Source organism: Ostrinia nubilalis, chromosome 1 (genome assembly GCF_963855985.1).
Source record: "Ostrinia nubilalis chromosome 1, ilOstNubi1.1, whole genome shotgun sequence".
In the NCBI taxonomy this organism is placed as follows: domain Eukaryota; kingdom Metazoa; phylum Arthropoda; class Insecta; order Lepidoptera; family Crambidae; genus Ostrinia; species Ostrinia nubilalis.
Window position 1 is genome coordinate 313,483 of NC_087088.1, and position 21,294 is coordinate 334,776.

Below are 21,294 nucleotides of genomic sequence, written 5' to 3' on the forward strand. Positions count from 1 at the left end.
GTATACCTACCATCACGCTACGAGTAATATGTGCAGAGCAAAAATGAAAAATGTTGCGAAAACGGGTTTTCACGCGTACGAAGTCGCGGGCACAGCTAGTTAAATATATATTTAGCAATAACAGTGTCTCATGGATAAAGGACTCTCCGCTCACTAGACAAACGCGTTCTAAGCACACGTCATAAGCTCATGAAGGTGAACGCGTACAGTTTGCGAGGCGTAAGTTGAGCTTTGTATTTGTGAGTGGTCACCAAAATACTAAGAACTGGTGAACGCCAGACCTACGTCATTTTATAAAAGCTGAGTTTGTCAGCGTATGCTCCCAATATAGATTAGAATATTGGTGTATCATGAAGTTTGGGTCATCGTGGCTTTGGCAGCTACCCTCAAAAGATTGCCTGGCAAGGAGTTGGGACTGTCAAAACTATCTGGCTTATGAGGAAATAACTTTTAATCATTGCCCAAATACTATACATAAAAATCAGCTTTTATGGTATAACGTAAGCCTAAGTTTTACGGTGGCCTTTGCTGTATATTCATTGGGCTGTAATTCTACTTACGTTGTACCATAAAAGCTGATTTACTTCCTTAGCAGTCGGTAACTGTGAGTCTACGAGTTAACCGACAGAGGCAGGCAGGGAGCGTCCACACCGTACGCGGTACTCATCGTCATACCGCGCTAGAGAATCAGATTCCATCCTGCACCACTCCAAATAAAAAGACGAGGTGTGCTATAAAAATATTCTATCAGCGTAAATAATAAATATAGATCTCATCAATTAGTCTAGTATGTACACGGCGGAGGCGGCGGGTGTCACAGGTTGAGCGGGTTGGGCACGGGCTGGCCGCCGGCGGCCGCCACGTCGGCGCCGATGCGCGCCAGCAGGTCGTAGCGGCGCAGGTCCTTGGGCGCGCGCGCCGCCGCCAGCAGCGCCGGGATGCGCGCCGCCGCCTCCTCGGCCCACGCCGCCGCCAGCCGCGCCTCGTGCGCCGCCGACGGCAGCGCCAGGCGGTGCGCGCGCGACGCGCGGGACAGCACCACGGCGGCGCTGTAGGCGTCGATGGCGGCGGCGGCGAGGCGGTTCAGCTGGAACTGGCGGTCCACGACGCCGCGGCCGTGCGCCACGAGCACGGCCTCGACCGCGCGGCCGCTCTCGGCCACGAGGCGCGCCAGCTCGGCGGCGTGCGCGCGCAGCGGCTCGGCCACGTGCGCGCCGACGTCGGGCGCGCGCGCCAGCCCCACGGCGGCGGAGGCGCGGCGGCCCGCCTCGCTGAAGATGAGCCCGAGGTTCGCCGCGGGGTTCTTGAAGGCGCGCTGCAGCTCCTGCAGGTGCGAGCCCGCGAACTGGATGCCTGCAACGCGATCCCGTTAATTCATCATTAACAATGGACCTGGCGCACGATTTTTGTTGAAGATGCCAAAAAAGCTACAAAAAATTTGAATGAATGCTGTATTTTTACTTTTTTGATATCTTTAAAAATGACTGAAATATTGAAATGTCGTTGACGTTCAGGCGTCCTATCGAAAAACAGTCCTAAATCCGTATTCACGTGTCGATTCGATAAAACGTTTACTCGATAGGATCGCAACTCGGCGATTTGTCATTTAACGTTTAATCACTGTCATCCGATCGAACCATACTTCAAAACAGGTATAGTTCCAAAATACTGAACTGTCCTATCGATGACATTGACAGCGGGGCGCCACCGTCAATACCGAATCGCTGGTTCCGATTATTGCCATGTTGGAAACCATAAAGTTGAACGATGGTAGCGCCCCCCTGTCATTGAGTTTGGCGGGACAGTTCAGCGTGGGTCATCTATATTAGATGACCCACGCTGAACTGTCCCACCAAACTCAATGACAGGGGGATTTTTCCAACATGGCAAAAATCGGAACCAGCGATCCGGTATTGACGGTGGCGCCCCACTGTCAATGTCATGCACAAGACAGTTCAGTATTTTGGAACTATAACAGGCGAACGCCGCGGAGGCGACGATCGAACACGCATAAAAACGAAATCGAAACAAAATCGGGAGATCAACGCGCGAATACGAAAAGCGCCGTACCCGTGAGCGCGACGAACAGCCGCAGGATGTCGTTGGTGCCCTCGAAGATGCGGAAGATGCGCAGGTCGCGCAGCACGCGCTCCAGCCCCGTGGCCTTCATGTAGCCCATGCCGCCCAGGATCTGGATGGCCTCGTCCACCACCGCCCAGCCCGCGTCCGACGCGAACACCTGCACAGTTCATCGTGAACAAAGCCGTTCGGAGGGTGAAGCTGCGAGTTTACATCTGACGTCTAATATATGAACATTTTACTTCTTGAAAGTTTCCGCCAGGGGCGCTGTACGATACGTCGACAGTCATACGTTTAATGTCACTTTTTTACGCAGTCGACGTCGAATGCGTTTAAGTAATCTCACACTTCGCCCCCAGAAGTCGTTTTGGTATAAGAGCAAAATGACGATTTGTAAGAACTATTTATTAGTGTAAACAAATAAAGAAACTGACTGACTTATATTCGCTCGATGGTAATTGATTTATTTACAAAAAACAGGAAAGGAAAACGAACAGCACATATGCAACGAATAATAGATAGAATATGCCTTAAACGGTTGACGAGTTATGTTCTCACTTGATAACTTCGAAGTTGAATAGCCATCCACGAAGACGCGCCTCACCATTCTTCCGCTGATGTTTGAGTCGGTACGCACTAAATTAGCCATGAGTGCACACGCACACTACAATAATGACGCTCGGATCGAACTCCTCGCACCCCGCGCTTCCCTCGACCAAAAATTGGTGGGGCGCGTCTTCGTGGATGGAGATATCAATCGTTAAAATGAGACGACGACCTCGTATAGTCAGCGGGAAGGCGCTGAATGCCGGCCGCTGCCGACCGGTCGATGTGGAAATCATCGCGGACGAAAGCATGTAAAAGTGGTTTTTAAAAGCCTATTTGCAAAAATAAATGAGTTTTATGACGCTCGTGACCTTGGAGATGGCGGCCTCGAGGTGGTAGTCCTGCGCGCCCGAGTCCATGTTGCCCGACACCATGTAGGCCATGGACTCGGTCACGTACTGCAGCATCGCCATACGCGCCAGTTTTTCCTGCACATCATAAACGGCAACATAAAGGTAAATCGTTTCAAAAGTTTCAATTGCACGCCGAATAAATTACATTTCTTTTATCTTTAAATCTAAATCTTCTAAATATCTTTGTAGTATAAACATTAATCGCTCTTCTTTAGTCTCGATTCTCGCTAAAACTCAAGAACGGTTTTATTTTTGTTGTTGAAAAATTTTCCATAGTCAAGAGACAAAACAATATCTATTGGAGCAGTTATAAAGTTATTTAAAGGGTATGTTTCGTTATGCTCTGTGATCACTGTAAGGTATGACGTCAATCCAGTATATTGTGTGAAGGTGTTCCTTTTTAGTTTGCTATACTGGTTTACTGTACTTATACGGAACGCAGTCCATTACATTGTCAACCACATTTTTCGACAGTGTTTTCAAATCAAATAATTTGTCATGTACGGACGATGATGTAAAGATAAAGACTGGATGGCGCTTTAATTCACCGCAATAGGGGCTATTTGCAATAAAAATTTACAGTATGTGCTGTCGCCTTCAACTAGAAATATTATTTGAAAGTGTGGTTTTTAAAATTCAATTGAAATGAAAAAAACACTAGCACAGAGTTCATTTTTAATTGAATGGTTATGTTTTTTGATCTCGTGATCAAAATATCTACTGAGACCACCAGTTCTTCTCAGCACTTGCCATATTTTATGTTTGTCTCGAAGCGCTGGTAGGGCCCAAAAGATAAGGAGACATGTAAAGTGCCCCATAAGGGCTACCTTTTCTTTTTTTATTATTTACATTTTGACGTTCATAAGTGCCACTTGTGGTCTAAACTGAATAAATATTTTTGATTTTTTGATTTAGGCCCAGTTTTTTGATTCATAGTTAAAATAACAAATTGTTAAATTTTGTTACTAATGGTTAAATATTAACAAAATGTTAACTAATAGTTAAAAAATGTACTAAAAGTCAAGCTAACCATTGTTCGAAAATCATTTTTTTCTGATATTTAACCACTTGTCATTTGACATCTGTCAAATTTGACCATTGGTTATTTTAACTACGAATCAAAAAACCGGGCCTTAGAGTGCTATAATCATACTACTTATGATATCATATACAGGGTGTCCCGTAATGTAACGTCAAGCCGGAACTGGGTGTTGAGGCAAGTTGTGCTGGTTATCAGAAAAATATAAAAAAAAATCTATGTGGCATATTTTAAAAATAATAGGCATTTAAAAAAAATCAAAAAATTCTACTCCAGGTGACGGTCCTTTTACTCGTGTTGCCACAAATCTTCACTTTTTCCAAATTTTTTTTTTGTTATGTAACCCTGAATAATGCTTCTCTAAATTGTTATCAAAATTACAAAACCAGCTGCTCCAGCTTGGATGAAAAAAATACATTATTCCCAAAAAAAATTTCAAAATAAAAATTTTGCCTAGTTTAAACTGACTGTACTGAAAAAAAATTGTACTACGCGAGTGTGGCAAGTGACGTCATAATTTGGCGCATTTAGTAAGGATTCCAAAATGGTATAACACTTTGTAAAATGTTGCTGTAATTGTCGACAATTTTTGTTTATTGGAAATAATCCCGTTTTTAACTTTATCTACCTTGGTTAAAAATATTATTCTAATGTACCCAAAATTCAAGTTTCTGGCTTAAGTGAGGTGGAGAAGCCATTTTAAAAGGTATGACCCGGACGGAGAGGGCCATCTTACCAAGCAGGGATGTTATGGATATCCGTAACCGTAACCGAAACTATCGGATATCCGAAATAAAAAAATGTCCATAACCGTAACCGAAACTGATTCAAAAGTTACGGATAGTTTCGGATAAAGGCCAAACTGTAAAACTCTATGAAATCTGCAGTATACACGCCGCAGCTGCAATGCCGCGCTGCCGATTTCATAGTTTTGCAGTTTGCGGTTGCAGTTTGCGGTCTGCGGCCCGTCTTGGAATTGTACCTTAAATCTTAATATTTGTTACCAACTTGTCTGGCATTCGCTGGCACCATCTAATATGCCAGCCTGTTTTACCTTTATCATACATAGGTGTCGTCTTAGTTGGTACATAAAGTAGCTATGTAGGTCACGCTCACGCAGCATCTTGCTATTTGTATTATACCTACATTTTTGAAATTCTAATAATTCCGTAACCGAAATTATCCGAGACTTTCGGATAATCTGAAATGATTTCATATCCGTGACCGTAACCGAAACCGGTAAAATATTATTCTAATATCCGTAACCGTATCCATAACCGAAACTTCATATCCTTATTATCCCTGTTACCAAGTACAAGTGCAGGCAGAGCAGGTAGTAAAGGCGCGCGCGCACGGGTGACTTTTGTCACAGTATGTCATCTACTAATTACTGTCATGGTGACAAAAGTTTCTGTGACTGACTGTACGGTAGTCAGTCACAGAAACTTGAATTTTGGGCACATTAGAATAATAATTTTTAACCAGGGTTCGAGGATATATATCAAGGGATATATATCTTGATATATATCGGATATATATCCGATATATATCAAGCAGGTTTTAATGATATATATCAACTTTTAAAATTTGTTACTGTATTTGTACTTTTTGACATAAGATTTTTATTTTTTTAGTTGATTTTGCCGTATTTAAAAGAAATTTTATGTTTTTGCTTTATTTGTCTGATTTTAAGTTTTAAAAACATTAAAAACATGTTTATGTAACACTTATGCAATAGTATTCATGAATAATACAATAAAATAATATTATGGCTTTCATACAAAATTGATATATATCAAAGTTGATATATATCGGATATATATCATAAATATCCGATATTTTGATATTTATAATAAATATCGGATATTTTCGAACCCTGTTTTTAACCAAGGTAGATAAAGTTAAAAACGGGATTTGTTCCAAAAAACCAAAAATTGTCGACAATTACAGCAAAAATTTACCAAGTGTTATACCATTTTGGAATCCTTACTAAATGCGCCAAATTATGACGTTACTTGCCACACTCGCTTAGTACATTTTTTTTTCAGTACAGTCAGTTTAAACTAGGCAAAATTTTTATTTTGAAATTTTTTTTGGGAATAATGTATTTTTTTCATCCAAGCTGGAGCAGCTGGTTTTGTAATTTTGATAACAATTTAGAGAAGCATTATTCAGGGTTACATAACAAAAAAAAAATTTGGAAAAAGTGGAGATTTGTGGCAACACGAGCAAAAGGACCGTCACCTGGAGTAGAATTTTTTGATTTTTTTTAAATGCCTATTATTTTTAAAATATGCCACATAGATTTTTTTTTATATTTTTCTGATAACCAGCACAACTTGCCTCAACACCCAGTTCCGGCTTGACGTTACATTACGGGACACCCTGTATTCTCCTAGGGTACTGCGGCAGTATACTGACAGTACCTACACAACGGAACAATTTTTTCAACAGTGAGAGCCTATGAAGAGCAGTACTTTCAATTTAATGCATATTCGAACATACCCTATATCAATAATGCATATTGCAAGTTGAAAATATAATTCACCACATTCTCGTCGCTCAGGGTTACGTTCATCTCTGTCCATGGTTCGTAGTGCAGGAGCTCTGCATTACATCATATCACAGGTGGAGGATTTTCAGAGTCCAATGCGATCGTTCTTCGACAGAGGGATTAAGGTAGCTTGGAAACCCTAAAAGGACAGATACGGATTAGAGGGAAGCGAGCGCAGGAGAGGTCGATCGGGCGCATGAAGAAGAAAGAAGCGGGAGGTAAAGATTCATCGGTCGCTCGTAAACTCGGCTCAGTCAGAGTCGGTACCTGCACGGTGCCGAACTCGATGAGGCGCTTGCCGAACTGCGTGCGCGTGGCGGCGTGCTCGGCGGCGCGCGCGATGGCGGCGCGCTGCGTGCCGGACAGCGCCGCCGCCATGCCGAAGCGCCCGTTGTTCAGGATGTTCATCGCCACCTGCGGACGGGAGCGTGAGACACGAAGGGACGCCAGACGTCGACTGTGCCGTCGCGGTGAAATGGTCTTCCGCGTTCGAAATGTCGTCATCGCATCGTCCGTTCGGAGCGTTATCGGTGCTCAGAGCCCCGATTACGGTAATTTTTAACGTCTCCAATCCAGACGCGCTTTATCGATTCTGCGATACGATTGGTCAAAACACAAAAAAAAAACAGCGTACGTCAGCTGTTTTGACCAATCGTATGATATCGTATCGCAGAATCGATGAAGCGCGTCTGGATTGGAGACGTTAAAAATTACCGTAATCGGGGCTCAGGACCCCTATTGCGCTAAAAATTTTCAACTACAACGCGACTGGACGACAAACGAACATCTGCTCGTTTTGAAGGCTAGTTCAAACGAAGCTGTAACGTAAACGCACTGCAACAGAGCCTTTGAGTAAAAGAAAGATACTTTTTTCCAGACTCAAGTCAAACGCTTCACGAACATTTGCTGTTTTAGTAATTTTAATTTTAAAATAAGGTGTTCGGACTTTTAATGAAAAGTGCATAAATCTGTTGTTTCGTCTTTGTTAGCGCGTTAACTTTACCGTAATACCGAATTGAACATCAACTGGAATGAAAATGGCGCGCGACTGGAGGGAAATGAAACGCGATTGAATCAAATTACAAATTAGCGCAATCGGGGCCCCGGTACGGCAAGAAATGACAAACGTATGTCACCGAAAACCGAATCAAAAGAACGCGAAAGCGGATCGTACCTTGAACCCGTTGCCGAGCCCGCCCAGCACGCAGCGCTTGGGCACCTTGACGTCCTCGAAGTACACCTCAGCTGTGTTGGAGCACTTGATGCCCATCTTGTTCTCGGGCGGGCCCGACGACACGCCGCCGAAGCCGCGCTCCACGATGAACGCCGTCACCTGCGGCACACCCAGTGAGTCACAGTGCACCCGACCACATCAATCAATGAGGGCTATCGTTTTAGCGCTCACCAGTTAGCGCCACTGTAGAGTAAGGTCCTGTCACTTGCTAGTAGCGAAGACAGTGGCACCAACTGATGAGCGCGAAAGTGGTAGGAGGACTATCGCATTTGCACTCATCAAGATGGCGCCACTGTAGAGTAAGGTCCTGTCAATCGCCAGGGGTGCCAACTGTTAAGTATAAAAACGATAGCCCTCATTGCCAATGGTTAACTGCACCCGTCCGTCGAGCGGGTTATTGACGGCCGTTCAGTGTAAAGGTTCGTAACGGACCACTACGCCAGAGTTCGCGGGTTCGATTCCCGCACAGTACCACAGAATAATAATAAGTACTACGTACAGAAGTTTTACTTCGCGAAGGTATTTAAAAAAATGTATGCTCAATGTCATTAACAATATGGTGTAATTTAGCTTGTCTCAAGAATCATGCACCATTTTGTTGACAAACGTCAGTGATCGGTACTGCGCCGAAGCTATAGGGCTGACTTCGGTAAAATGATGTGACTTGAGGTGCCAAACTGCAGAAAATGGCGGAGGAAATACATGATTTAGCATGAATTATCATGAATAATATTAACTTCTTATTTACCTCTCAGTGTCTTCAGGCAACTTAAAAAAGTACATTCTGTGTTTTTATTATTATTTAGGCAGTTAAATACTGCACAGTATTTAGTACACCATTATTTTAATTTTTTTAGTACATCTTTATTTTTTTCCATCATACACAAGAATACGCGTGCGTGAGTAAAGTTCGCTCGTATGTGAGGCCTTGTCGAATAGTAATCCTGTAGGGGGGCATCGTGCGTATTTTGTTTTCGATGTGAACTCGCGGAGATGAACAGGCCTGACAGTACAAACATTTGTGTGCATGAACGTGTTTGTTTGTATCGGGACCAGGCTCACCTTGTCGACGGTCTTGCCGTCCTTCTCGATGGGCGTCTGCGCGAAGACGGTCATGATCTCGGCGATGCCGCCGTTGCTGATCCAGATCTTGGAGCCGTTGAGTATGAAGTGCTCGCCGTCCGGCGCCAGCACGGCGCGCGTCCTGCGCACAACACTCGCTCAGCCGGCCGCACCGCCGCACCGGGCGGGCCAGCTTGTCTAAAGCCTGGTCCGTGAGCACGTAGAATTTTGTCCAATGACCTTGCTGTCGCGACTGTGCGACTAGCGCCCGCAGTGAGTGTGCGAGCGCGACAGCAACATATTTGCGCGCGAACGATAAGGATGGGTAGCTTGGGGTCATTAGACAAAATTCTACGTGCTCACGGACCAGGCTTTATACAGGGTCATTGTAAAACACCCGCAACATCACACCGCTCGATAACTATACAACATCACATACGACAACCATTGTTCTGCGAGTTTTAACATAATACGTTAAACTAAAATGATTTTTCATGGTATTTATTGCCTTGTACGTCGTGATGTTTTGTAACTCTTATGTTTTATTATTCATATACGAAAGAACGACGTGACCCTCGCGCTCGCCGATTGACGCCGAACTCGGTGATGCGCGTAGACTCGAGCGGAAATTTTAATTAATATTTATTTTTTTACAGTATAAGTTGCTGGTGTTCTACAAATAACCCTGCTTAACTAAATTAAATACAAATCTATGACGTTATTTAATCTTTAGCGTTAAGAATTGTATTTCACTAAATTAATATTATAAATGCGAAAGTTTGGATATCTGGATGTTTTTACTCTTTCACGCAAAAACTACTGAACGGATTTTGTTGACTTTACAGTATTATTGTTTGTAACCCAGATTAACATATAACTACCTAGGCTATAATTTATGCCGACCTGTGACACTAAATTTCACGCGGGTGAAGCCGCGGGCAAAAGCTAGTCTGTGCTATAAAATCACAATGTTCGCCAACTCTATCGATCTGAGTATTTCCACACTAGAAGATAATATAAGAATTTATATTCTGTGTTAGTACATAAAAGCATCTTAAGCGTAATTTATTTAACGGTCTCGTTGTTTGTGTTTGGTGTCGCGTCGTGGGTACGGGCACTCACTTGATGGAGCCGGCGTCGGAGCCCGAGGAGGGCTCGGTGAGGCAGAAGGCGGCGTACTCGCCGCCCGTGACGCGCGGCAGGTAGCGCTGCTTCTGCTCGGGCGAGCCGAACAGCAGGATGCCCTTGAAGCCGATGGACTGGTGCGCGCCCAGCGTGATGCCCACGCCCAGGTCGTGCGCGCCCACCACCTGCCACGACCACCGTCAGCGCCGTCGCTCGACCACGCGGCCCGACCCGCCCTTGCGTCCGGGCCCGCTCGTGTGGTCAGAGTAAATACAAATGAGTAGCGCAACCACGACTGGCTCCCCGCTAATCCACGCTAAATTTTGTCAGTGTGTGCGTGCGCGACGCATACGCACTCACATACAAACCGCGCCCGTGCGTTTCTATGAAGATGACCTACTCATTTGTATTTACTCTGGTATGGTCGAGCTGTACACACACTTCGAATAGCGTTTGGAGGAAAAATATTTACCTACCGTCATCACTCATTCTTGGTGTGCGAGCGGTTGCAAAAAAAAACAAGAACATCAATATGACGTTGAGCGATTATTACAAAATTTAATTAATTACTATGGCTGGGTTGCACCATCTTACTTTAACAAACGTCAAAAATCTGTCAAATCTCATACAAAAAGCACCGATTATCGTCATAGTTACTGTCAAAATTAGATGGTGCAACCCAGCCTATGAGATGTACTAATACTAGATCAAGTTCAGTATTAATTCTCTAATCCTGGCAAGCAAATTTTATGTGTGCATTTCAGTTAAATCTAACTTTGTAAAAAAAGTATTTTTCTTGCCCCCCCCTAAGCTCGGGGGGCCACTCTGTAGTTACGCCACCGTTGGCAAGATCGAGCGAAGGGTGAGAATAGGAAAGCACGCACCTCGACGAGGCGCGCGTACTGCGTGTTGTTGAGCCCCAGCCCGCCCAGCTCGCCCGGCACCTGCAGCCCGAAGGCGCCCAGCTCCCACAGCCCGGCCAGCGTGTGCTCCTCGATCTGCGAGTCCGCGTCATTCTTGGCGGGGTCGTTCACCTGCCGGACACCCGACACGTTATGCTCCTGCTGTTCTTGTATATCAGGCCTGGATTGTCAGGCCCCAGAAGGGGGAGAACTGTATTATAGGGACAAGGACGAAGAAATATAACTTGTAGGGAGTCAAGAAGTGTGGCGCGGTGGAGTGCAATCTGCCCTAGGCAGCCGCAATTCCGCGCACACCTCCCGCGATTCGGCCAGTATAACCCAAAGTTGGTAAGGCCATGGGTGGTGGTGGGTTGTTCTTGTATATCACCATATCATGATTTTGAATACCGTTATCTAGACATTGCTTATGTTGCATGTGAATTGTTAAATTATTAATTTATTTATTCCTATCAATTAACCGATTGAGTCCCAGACGGCATTAATTAATGTCATAACAATTGATTATCTATTGTGTCTAGATTCGCGGAGCTTGAAGGATTAAACAATATTATTGTACTTATGCCAAACAGGCGAAACAGTGGGGTAACATATAAAAGGGCTTCATTGACATTTTTATTTACATAACTACAAGTCGTACGAGACCATCGGTGTGCCAGTCCAACTCAGTAAAATAGTTTTTTTCTCCATTTTATTCTGTATATCTGCAATCGACTTGGGTCATAATCAGATGTTTTCTTTTTTTTTGTTCTTAAGATAAAAAAGTAAAATAGGTAATAACCAAATTCATGAAGCTCGGCACAGCATTACCTCCTGGAAGAACTTCTCGACGGGCGGCACGAGCTCCTGCAGCGTCTGGCGCTGGTCGTCGGACAGCGGCTCGGGGTAGGGGAACACCTGCGCGGGCTCGAAGCGCCCGCGGAACAGGTTTAGCGTGAACGACGTGCTCTCGCGCGCCGCCTGCGACGCCCGCCCGCGCGCGCTGCACACAACACCAGGGTTGCATCATTTCAATCACGATTTTTATTGCATGATTTTTTTAATAAAAATTTTTTAATAAAAATTTTCTAGACTGAAGAGACATAGCATTCAAAACCTAGCGAAAAGATTCGCAGTGAAAGAATAAGAGATGACTCACTGGACTAGTCTCTTACTGAACGCCTCAAGAACCGGATTGGAATCAGACAGATAATTGGATTATTGTTTCGCGGAAACAGATTGCCAAGTAGCAGATTAGAAAAGGAAAAAAAAATCACTGATTTAAATCAATATCCGAAAATAGAATTAATGTAACGCTGGGAGTTTATATTAATTGACTATAATGTTCGAAAACAATGTTAATATTAGGTGTTCAAGTATGAAATAGCTGTTTAAAAAAACCAGTAAAAAAATATTTTTCCATAAAGATTTTTAGGGTTCCGTAGTCCTGACAAGGAACCCTTATAGTTTCGATATGTCTGTCTCTCTGTCCGAGGTTTTGCTTGGAAACTATTGGCACTAGAGAGCTGTAATTTTGTTGAGGTATGTATATTAATCACGCCGACAAAACGGTAAAATAAAATTTTGAAAAAAAAACTGTTCGCAAATTATTAAAGTACTGTGGACTGCGGTTTTCCAAACATGAAAATTACTATGCAACTACATTAGCAACTTTGTTCAGTTCAGTATTTTAAAAATCTTGTTTTATACTTTTTTAGCATCGTTTTTTGTCGTAGTCGGGTTTTAGTTTCCACCCTGCACAACACATCTCCGTGCCACATCACCCGCACCGGATTATGCATATGCCGATGCGTTTGCAGTAATCCTCTGATGTTAGGTGTTATTTTTTTTTGTTTTAAATTATATAGGCTATTATTTCAATCATCAAATTACTTTTAACTGAAGAATAAAATTGGGTCAGAGGGAAAGGTTAGTTGGCCTATTTCTGTATGAGAAATATGTTGAAATGTCAATTTTATTCTTGAGATAAAAGATATTCAATGGTTGAAAAATGAGGCCTTATTAGGCAATTTAAAGATAAAATTGAGTAAAATCTGATAAAAATGACTGTTGAAACTAAACCTGTGCCATTTAAAAGAGCCTTGCCATCTTGGAGCAATAGTATCATTTTTATCTGTCTTTTGTTTGTTTATGTAATGTGTGAATTGTTTTGAATGCAATAAATTGAGATTGAATGAAATAAACTCATTTATTTGGATATGAAATAATTTAAAATAGAAATCTATTATGTAAGTAATTGTTAAAATGCAAATTTGGGACAAGAAGAATAATGATACTTCCTCCAATTGATAAATCTAATACGATAAAAACACATTGAAGGTTGTGGTACAAAGTCCAAGGAGAGCGTCGAAAGGGCACTTGGGCCCACGCCATGGCGCCCGAATTCTGGGGGCTGGGGGCTTCTTTGGCTCACCTGTATAACGGCACCAGCTTTCCAGAGACGCAGCGGCTAGCGCACATAAGGAGTTTGCCACTATTCATCTTCGAGGATTATAAAACTTTCGAACAATACAATAACTATAAATATTATTATACAATTCAATGTTTATTCTACGTCTAGCATTGCATTTTGTAAACTGTTCTCAAAAAATATAGTATTTATTGTTTAGTTTTTTATGTATAATATTAAAATTGTTCACACTTCTCATTCACGACACGAAAATACCAAAATGCATATTGCATGCATACGTCAAAATCAGCAAAAAAGTTACCTCCCCCCACAGATATGGATTAGAGTAGATACAGCAAGTTGATCGTCAAAGCGTGCCATTCCGATATGTCCAAATGGACATACATGGTCGAGTGATGTTCATGTAATCCGATTACAACAATCGGATACGATGATTTTACGAGGACAGTAGTACGAACACGGTAGAAAGAAGAAATTATTTACGGATTGAGAATTGTAATTAACAGCACAAGTAACAAATAATTAATTAGAATAAAGTAGCAGTAGAAGAAGTATAAAGTAGCATTGTTTTTAATACATATCCTGCGATGTACTCTTAAGAGTTAAAACTATGGTCCCTGTATGTGGTGCACTCATACCGATCCCAAGGAACCGTACTTACTCATAACAATAAGACACACACTGATGCATGTATTCATGCACTTGACAAATTTATGTCTTGAAACGCTGCTGGTAGGGTAAAAAAAATAACGAGATTTGACGATTTGTAAGAATTAATTTATTTTAAAAAGGTAAATAAAGATGTTTTTGGTTTTGTATTTAACAAATTATCAGTTTTATCGGAATTAATTAATTTTCGAATCGAGTCGCACGATATCATTCGATGACTTTGCAAATGCAGTACGATGATACGATTACTTTTACGTTGCGGCAATCACTAAAATTCGCTAAAATGACACTAATGACGTTTAAAAAGTGGCACGCTCGGCTTCATACAATTTTTGACACATGCTGCATCTATCCCATGAAGCTACAGATAAAAATGGAGGGCAGAGTTTGGAACAAAACTTGAGTCAAATACCTACTTATATCTATCTCGCTCTCTGCGGCCCTACCTCTCTTTTTAGTGTGAACTGTAGTATTGCTATCTTCTGATTTAAATCTCCTTGTAAATTCTTCGAAATAGCCAATACACTAACCAAATCAGAAGTTAAACAAATAAATAATTAATATTTGAAACTAAGATTACCTAGTTAAATAAAAAATCACAAAATTGTCGGCCATTTAGGCTCAATGTGTTGGCGAATCAGGGAATTACAATCCCAATTCCTGGGTAATCGGTACCATGTGGCAACATCGGCCCAATCCGGCCCATCATGGCGGCATTTGTTTATTAAGCAGTTAATTTCGTTTGAGATTGTTTACAGGAAATAATCATTGTTTTATCACAAGAATTGGTGCAAAATTTTGTAGTGCGTGGTTGCGGTAGTACGTGCTGTCCTGGAAGTGACATAAGATTCCACGCGTAAGTGTTTATTTCGTGATTTCCGACATTGGATCATTGTAAACATTTTTCACATTTTTTACAGTAATTTCTTCCTAAAACGTTTTACCAGTAACTACACTTATCATTTTTAATGATACCTATGTCAAGAAATAAAGATTTTACATTGGTTTCATTGAATTTGAGCAATTTTATATTTTTTGTTTATTTAGAAAGAGCAAGTCTGCCCACAGAGAGCGAGATACTGATACTTAGTTTGTGCTTCAAGTAGGTATTGGGAGTCTGGCCTCCATTTTTATCTGTAGCTTCATGATCTATCCATATCTGTGCCTCCCCCCCTCACCACACCTTTTTTTTTAATATAGTTTTACGGCTTCGAATCACGTCCAACAGGCAGTTTTTTTTCTTCTTCGTTTTTGATGTTGGCAATACCGTCGAAGCCGACTTGATTTGTGCCATTTTCAAGTTTCAAGTTAGACGAGTTGCAATTAGTAGGGAATTTAGTGCAAGAACCCCTCCACTTTGGTATAGAAGGCTCATTTTTGCACCAGTTGTTCTTTGGGTGCTCCTGAGTAGATTTCCGTCGGTAGACATCGGGAGCCCCCCCTGTGGTAGCAGGGGGAGGGGGGGCAAGTTTCCTTCTGCCGCGCTTCACTTTAAGGCCCATATCTTCAAAACTATAGGTATTAGGGCAAGTGTGGTGTCATTTTCGGATAATTAAAGGATGGCGAATTCATTTCTAGAACAAACTTTTTGCCTTTTCATACAAAAAAATAGAAATATTGAGAAAAATTCACAAAAACCAAAAAGTATTTTTTTAAATAAACGTCGTTTACTTTTAAACCATTGGAGATAATCTAATAAAAAAAATATGTACTGAAAGCTACATTTACCAGGATTATAAATATATACCATAGTATGGTACTTTTTTCGAAAAAAGTAGGTGAAAAAAAATTTTTCTTCAGGACACAGCGGGCGAATATTACTGCGCGTCGGAAAAAAATATTTATTTTATCCATGAATTCATACTATTTGGTTCATAAGCAAGTAAGGATTATTATTTTAGAATTTATTTAGAGTTCCTGGCACATCAAGCTAACATGATTTGTATTTTTTCTTCAATTAATTTTGAACTCTATGCGTAACACATAAGGTTGAAAATAGCTTAAATACATTTTAATATTGAAAATATCATAAGAAAAAAGCACTAAATAAAAAACTTGAATTTGTCTAACTTAACGTCTAATGATTATTATTATTTTAATTAACACTTATTTCTACATACTATTGTACCAGTGATTTAACGGAAAGGTAAGTGTGAGGAAAGTGAGGATAATCATAGTACGGGAGATTATTTTTAGCACAAAAGCTACGGCTGTGACCATTATAGTTGTTTGTTCAGACAGCACCAGCTTCTGCACTACTTCTTGCACTAACATCTCACCATTTCCAGGCAAGCTTCGGCAGCTACGGGCAAATCGGTCCATGTAGGCTCCATGTTGCTATCGACTCTGGTCCACCCCCAACCAGTCGGGTAAAGGGAAGACTGAGTCGGTTGCTTGCAACTGACCCTATACGTGAACCCCTTGATATACCTACTAAAGGATGATGGGCACAAATGTATGGAAAGTGGTACCCGCTCCAATAGCCATAACCAATATATATTTGAAAAGGCCTTTAGATGTAGGAAAATGTCTGCTATGGGGCCAGTTCTAATTCACGTTTTGAAAGCAGTAATTCCACTAAGTATTAGAATGAAAGTATAACACAATCATCCATGTATACGAGTATGTATTATGACTACAATCTATTAATATAACTAAAAGAAGCATTGAAAAGGAAAGGATTATACCTACGATGAACTACCCAAGCTATTAGCCCTTTATTCGCTTTCATCATCATCATCATGATCATTTTAGCCATAGGACGTCCAGTTGAACATAGGCCTCTCCCAATGATTTCCACAATGGCCGGTTGGTGGCGGCCTGCATCCAGCGCCTTCCCGCTACCTTTATGAGGTCGTCGGTCCATCTTGTGGATGGACTTATTGGGTCTTGTGGGTTTATTCGCTTTAGCAACCCATAATAAAACCCTTAAGAAGTAATAAAACTTTAACCCCTTTATTAATATACAAGTTACACCCTAGTTGAACTCTGGCTTAAATTGTCATTTGGTATGGAAATGTCATTTTAATCCAAGGTTCTTCCTAGGTGTAACTTTTTATTAATAAGGGGGTAGTACTTCTTTAAATAAAAATATATATTTCACAATTATCCCCATCAATAATTATAGAGTTAAGGAAGGATGCTGGAGCAGTAAACCCTTCCTGCCTCGCATAACCCAAGTACCATACGATGGACACGTATGATACTTCTTCTTCTTCTTCCTCGGTCCCTCACTGATGAGGATCGCGACCACAGATAGTGTTCCTCCACAGACTGCGGTCATAAGCTGTGTGGACCGCACGATGCAAACTCCCGCCCACCGTCTTCCTCACCGCGTCCGACCATCTCGTCGGTGCCCTGCCCCGAGCGCGTCCCTTTTCATACTGTATGATACTTAGGTTACACAAAAAGTATCTTTATCTTCGAACGCAACCAGATCTGAGGCTGGTGGCCATAGTAAATGTTGTTCGTCTTGGTAAGACCTTTCAAATGACACTACAAACATAACTATTGGAGCCGGGTACCATTCTGCAAAAAAGTATGTATATCTTCGTACACAACCAGATCTGAGGCTGGTGGTCATAGTAAAAGTTGTTCATCTTGGTAAGACCTTTCAAACGATACTAGACTCATATCTATTGGAGCCGGGTACCATTTTGCCCATTGTCCTTTTAAATAACTTGAAAAAATCATAAGGACATGATTACTGCCCTTGTAATACTGCCCGTAGCCGATTCTGATACAAAACTGCCTAGGTTTGTGGGCACTTACAGCACTCGTTCATAGTCAAGCATGTAGTAATAGTAGGAGGTACTTGATCTAAAACAATACCAGTGGATTAATATGATAAGTGAGAAAAAAACACAGTGGATTGAGCTAATAAGTGGATAGATCTTGAACAAGGGACGACTAGAAAAGAGGACCAAAATCCCGACAGAACAGCCTAATCTGGTTTACTGACAGCTCCAAGCCAAGATGGCCTTGGGAACGGGAGCGGGCGTCTACTGTAAATACGAACACAGTGAACGTTTAAGGAGGTTTGCTACAGTATTTCAAGCTGAATTCTACGCTATAATTATGTGTGCACTAAAAAACAGGGGTATAAAAAACGCAATATTTACATCCTGAGCCACAGCCAGGCAACACTTAAACAAAGCCATCGCCTCAGTGAAGGTTGAGTCTAGAATTATTCTAGATGCAATCTTAAAGATGAACAAACTCGGAAGGCATGACAAAGTGTAGCTGATGTGGGATACCTGGACATACAAGGATCGAATGCAATGAGAGAGCCGACAGTCTAGCGAGACAAGGGTCAGAGACGATACCTATTGGGTCAGAACTGATAGTATCTTTATCTAAAAGCATACCTCATGGCCATAATATGGCCATATCCAAGAAGCACAGGGCTGAATGGGAAAGCTCCAACGCGATATAAGCCTCTCCAAATCATTCCTAAAGGGAAATACAGGTCATGGAGAAAACTCATCAAAGGTACGCCCAAGCAATTACAGGCACGCAAACTGGGGAACAAACCACATGTCCCACAAAATGGGCCTAACAACAGAAGCTCTCGAGCATTTGGAATACATGTGGGGTCCATGAAACACTTAATACTGTAAGGATGTGTCTGCTTGGGTCAGCATATCCGGCATCAGAATACAATTAGCTGGCTTTCACTCAGACTAATGCATAGGATTTTGGATGATAGGGAATAAAAAAGGGAGAATAAAGATCCTAATAGCTCGCTGTGGACTACGCTTAGGTGTGGCCCTACATAAGATAACCCAGACAGCTTTGTATCAGCATTGGCTACTGGCAGTATATCAAGGGGTTCGCGTATAGGGTCAGTTGCAAGCAATCGACTCAGTCTTCCCTTTACCCGACTGCTTGGGGGTGGACCAGAGTCGATAGCAACATGGAGATGGAGATGTAAGTTCAAGAAGTAGTGCAGAAGCTGGTGCTGTCTGAACAAACAACTAGGTATAGTGGTCACAGCCGTAGCTTTTGTGCTAAAAATAATCTCCCGTACTATGATTATCAATCCTCACTTTCCTCACACTTACCTTTCCGTTAAATCACTGGTACAATAGTATGTAGAAATAAGTGTTAATTAAAATAATAATAATCATTAGACGTTAAGTTAGACAAATTCAAGTTTTTTATTTAGTGCTTTCTTCTTATGATATTTTCAATATTAAAATGTATTTAAGCTATTTTCAACCTTATGTGTTACGCATAGAGTTCAAAATTAATTGAAGAAAAAATACAAATCATGTTAGCTTGATGTGCCAGGAACTCTAAATAAATTCTAAAATAATAATCCTTACTTGCTTATGAACCAAATAGTATGAATTCATGGATAAAATAAATATTTTTTTCCGACGCGCAGTAAAATTCGCCCGCTGTGTCCTGAAGAAAAAATTTTTTTCACCTACTTTTTTCGAAAAAAGTACCATACAATAGTATATATTTATAATCCTGGTAAATGTAGCTTTCAGTACATATTTTTTTTATTAGATTATCTCCAATGGTTTAAAAGTAAACGACGTTTATTAAAAAAAATACTTTTTGGTTTTTGTGATTTTTTCTCAATATTTCTATTTTTTTGTATGAAAAGGCAAAAAGTTTGTTCTAGAAATGAATTCGCCATCCTTTAATTATCCGAAAATGACACCACACTTGCCCTAATACCTATAGTTTTGAAGATATGGGCCTTAAAGTGAAGCGCGGCAGAAGGAAACTTGCCCCCCCTCCCCCCAGGGCCGCGCCGCCCCTGTGTGCGATGTGTGCGGCGCACACAGGCGCCAAGACAATAGGGGCGCCGCGCCGCTACTGCCACCTATTTTTTTTTTTTTAATGGAGTATCGATAAGTAAGTAGGTACAGTATGCGCAACATAAGCCTTGTACACAACAAAACAAATATTATGCTTATTAAACAAGTCTCTCAATATTTATATGTTTATTATGATTCAAGTTTATGGTTTCATTTATACGCTTAGGCTTAGATTAATAAAACCTAAGCGCTTAGGGTTTTAGTTTACATTACTTACGAGCTCAACGTAAAACGGCGGCAGTTCTTTTGAACCTCAAATAAAGTATAGTTATTTTGAACCGTAGAGGCGCCGAGTTTGTAATACAATTTTTTTATGACTATGAGTGAGTTTATGAACGCAACCCGATGCGATGCGTGCGAGTTGCGACACAAGCGGGATGGGGTCCCGGGGATTCCCCGCCACGGGGATTTTAACGAAAGAGATAGCCAAGTCAAAACCACAGTATACAGGGTGTTTGGCGGAAGGTTAGACAAACTACGTGGGTGTATAGGTAAGGTCATTTTAAGAATACAAGTTCGCCCATTTTACCCTAAGTGACCTACTTTTTTATTAATTGATGTTTTTGTTTATATTTATTTTTTTCCAAAATATGACCTAAAACCTGCTTCAATGTTTTTTCTTGCATGTTTTCAACCGCATTTTTTATTTGATATTAATATCGAATATTATGTCTTTAGTCAAAAATTTCAGATCCAGATAATGATTGAATTAGATAAGTAACCCAGATAATGATTGAATTGATTGCAATCAAATTAGATAAGTATTTGCCTACGCAAAACAATGTAATTTTTCCATACAAAAAATCAAAATAATAATAATCAATATCCCGTAGCTGATCTTAAATTTTCCAGCTTTTAAGCTAAGGTAGAAAAAGCACAAACTATAAGTAATAAAAGACTATTAAACACACAGCAAAAACATAAAAGTAATAAAATAAAAGAAAAAAGTGTGATAAAAGGGCGCCCGCTCAGTTTTAATCGGGACACCATGTTAGGATGTCCCGATTAAAACTTTAATTAGTACTTTTGTTAAACTTTGGCGGCTCGTAACTAGCTATCCAATCATTATCTGGATCTGAAATGTATTTTACTTGACTAAAGATATGTTCGATATTAAAATAATAAAAGCGATTGAAAACACGCGAGAAAAAAAAAGCAGTTTTTAGGTCAAATTTCGGAAAAAATTAAATGAAAACAAAAATATCAAATAAAAAAAAATTACCACTTAGGGTCAAATGGGCGAACTTGTATTCTTAAAATGACCTTACCTATACACCCACGAAGTTTGTCTAACCTTCCGCCAAACCCTGTATTATAATTTAAGTATGATTAAAATATTCTTGCAAATGTTAGACTTGCTGTTTTTTTAAACATAGCATAGGTAGGTATAATAGTCATATTAGTATTAT

General features: G+C 41.0%; 2 protein-coding genes across 4 annotated transcripts in view; both read right to left on the reverse strand.

The window, feature by feature from the left end:
• LOC135074877 (putative aminopeptidase W07G4.4) overlaps positions 1-21,294 on the reverse strand; it is a 166,754-nt gene that overhangs the window by 82,001 nt on the left and 63,459 nt on the right. The window lies entirely within an intron of this gene.
• Positions 728-13,673, reverse strand: LOC135074782 (very long-chain specific acyl-CoA dehydrogenase, mitochondrial). The gene is made up of 10 exons (XM_063969196.1): positions 13,386-13,673; positions 11,783-11,954; positions 10,937-11,086; positions 10,050-10,237; positions 8,928-9,069; positions 7,806-7,964; positions 6,899-7,045; positions 2,997-3,113; positions 2,071-2,239; positions 728-1,353 (listed from the first exon to the last, which is right to left on the reverse strand). Exons 1-10 carry the CDS (start codon positions 13,451-13,453, stop codon positions 815-817), a joined length of 1,851 nt encoding a protein of 616 aa, XP_063825266.1. The 5' UTR covers positions 13,454-13,673; the 3' UTR covers positions 728-814.

Coding starts and splice junctions, on each gene's coding strand:
- LOC135074782 (XM_063969196.1), bottom strand. CDS start 13,453: ATGAATAGTGGCAAACTCCTTATGTGCGCTAGCCGCTGCGTCTCTGGA. Junction 11,955..13,385: donor AAGCTGGTGCCGTTATACAG/GTGAGCCAAAGA, acceptor TGTTGTGTGCAG/CGCGCGCGGGCGGGCGTCGC. Junction 7,965..8,927: donor ACGGCAAGACCGTCGACAAG/GTGAGCCTGGTC, acceptor GGTGTGCCGCAG/GTGACGGCGTTCATCGTGGA.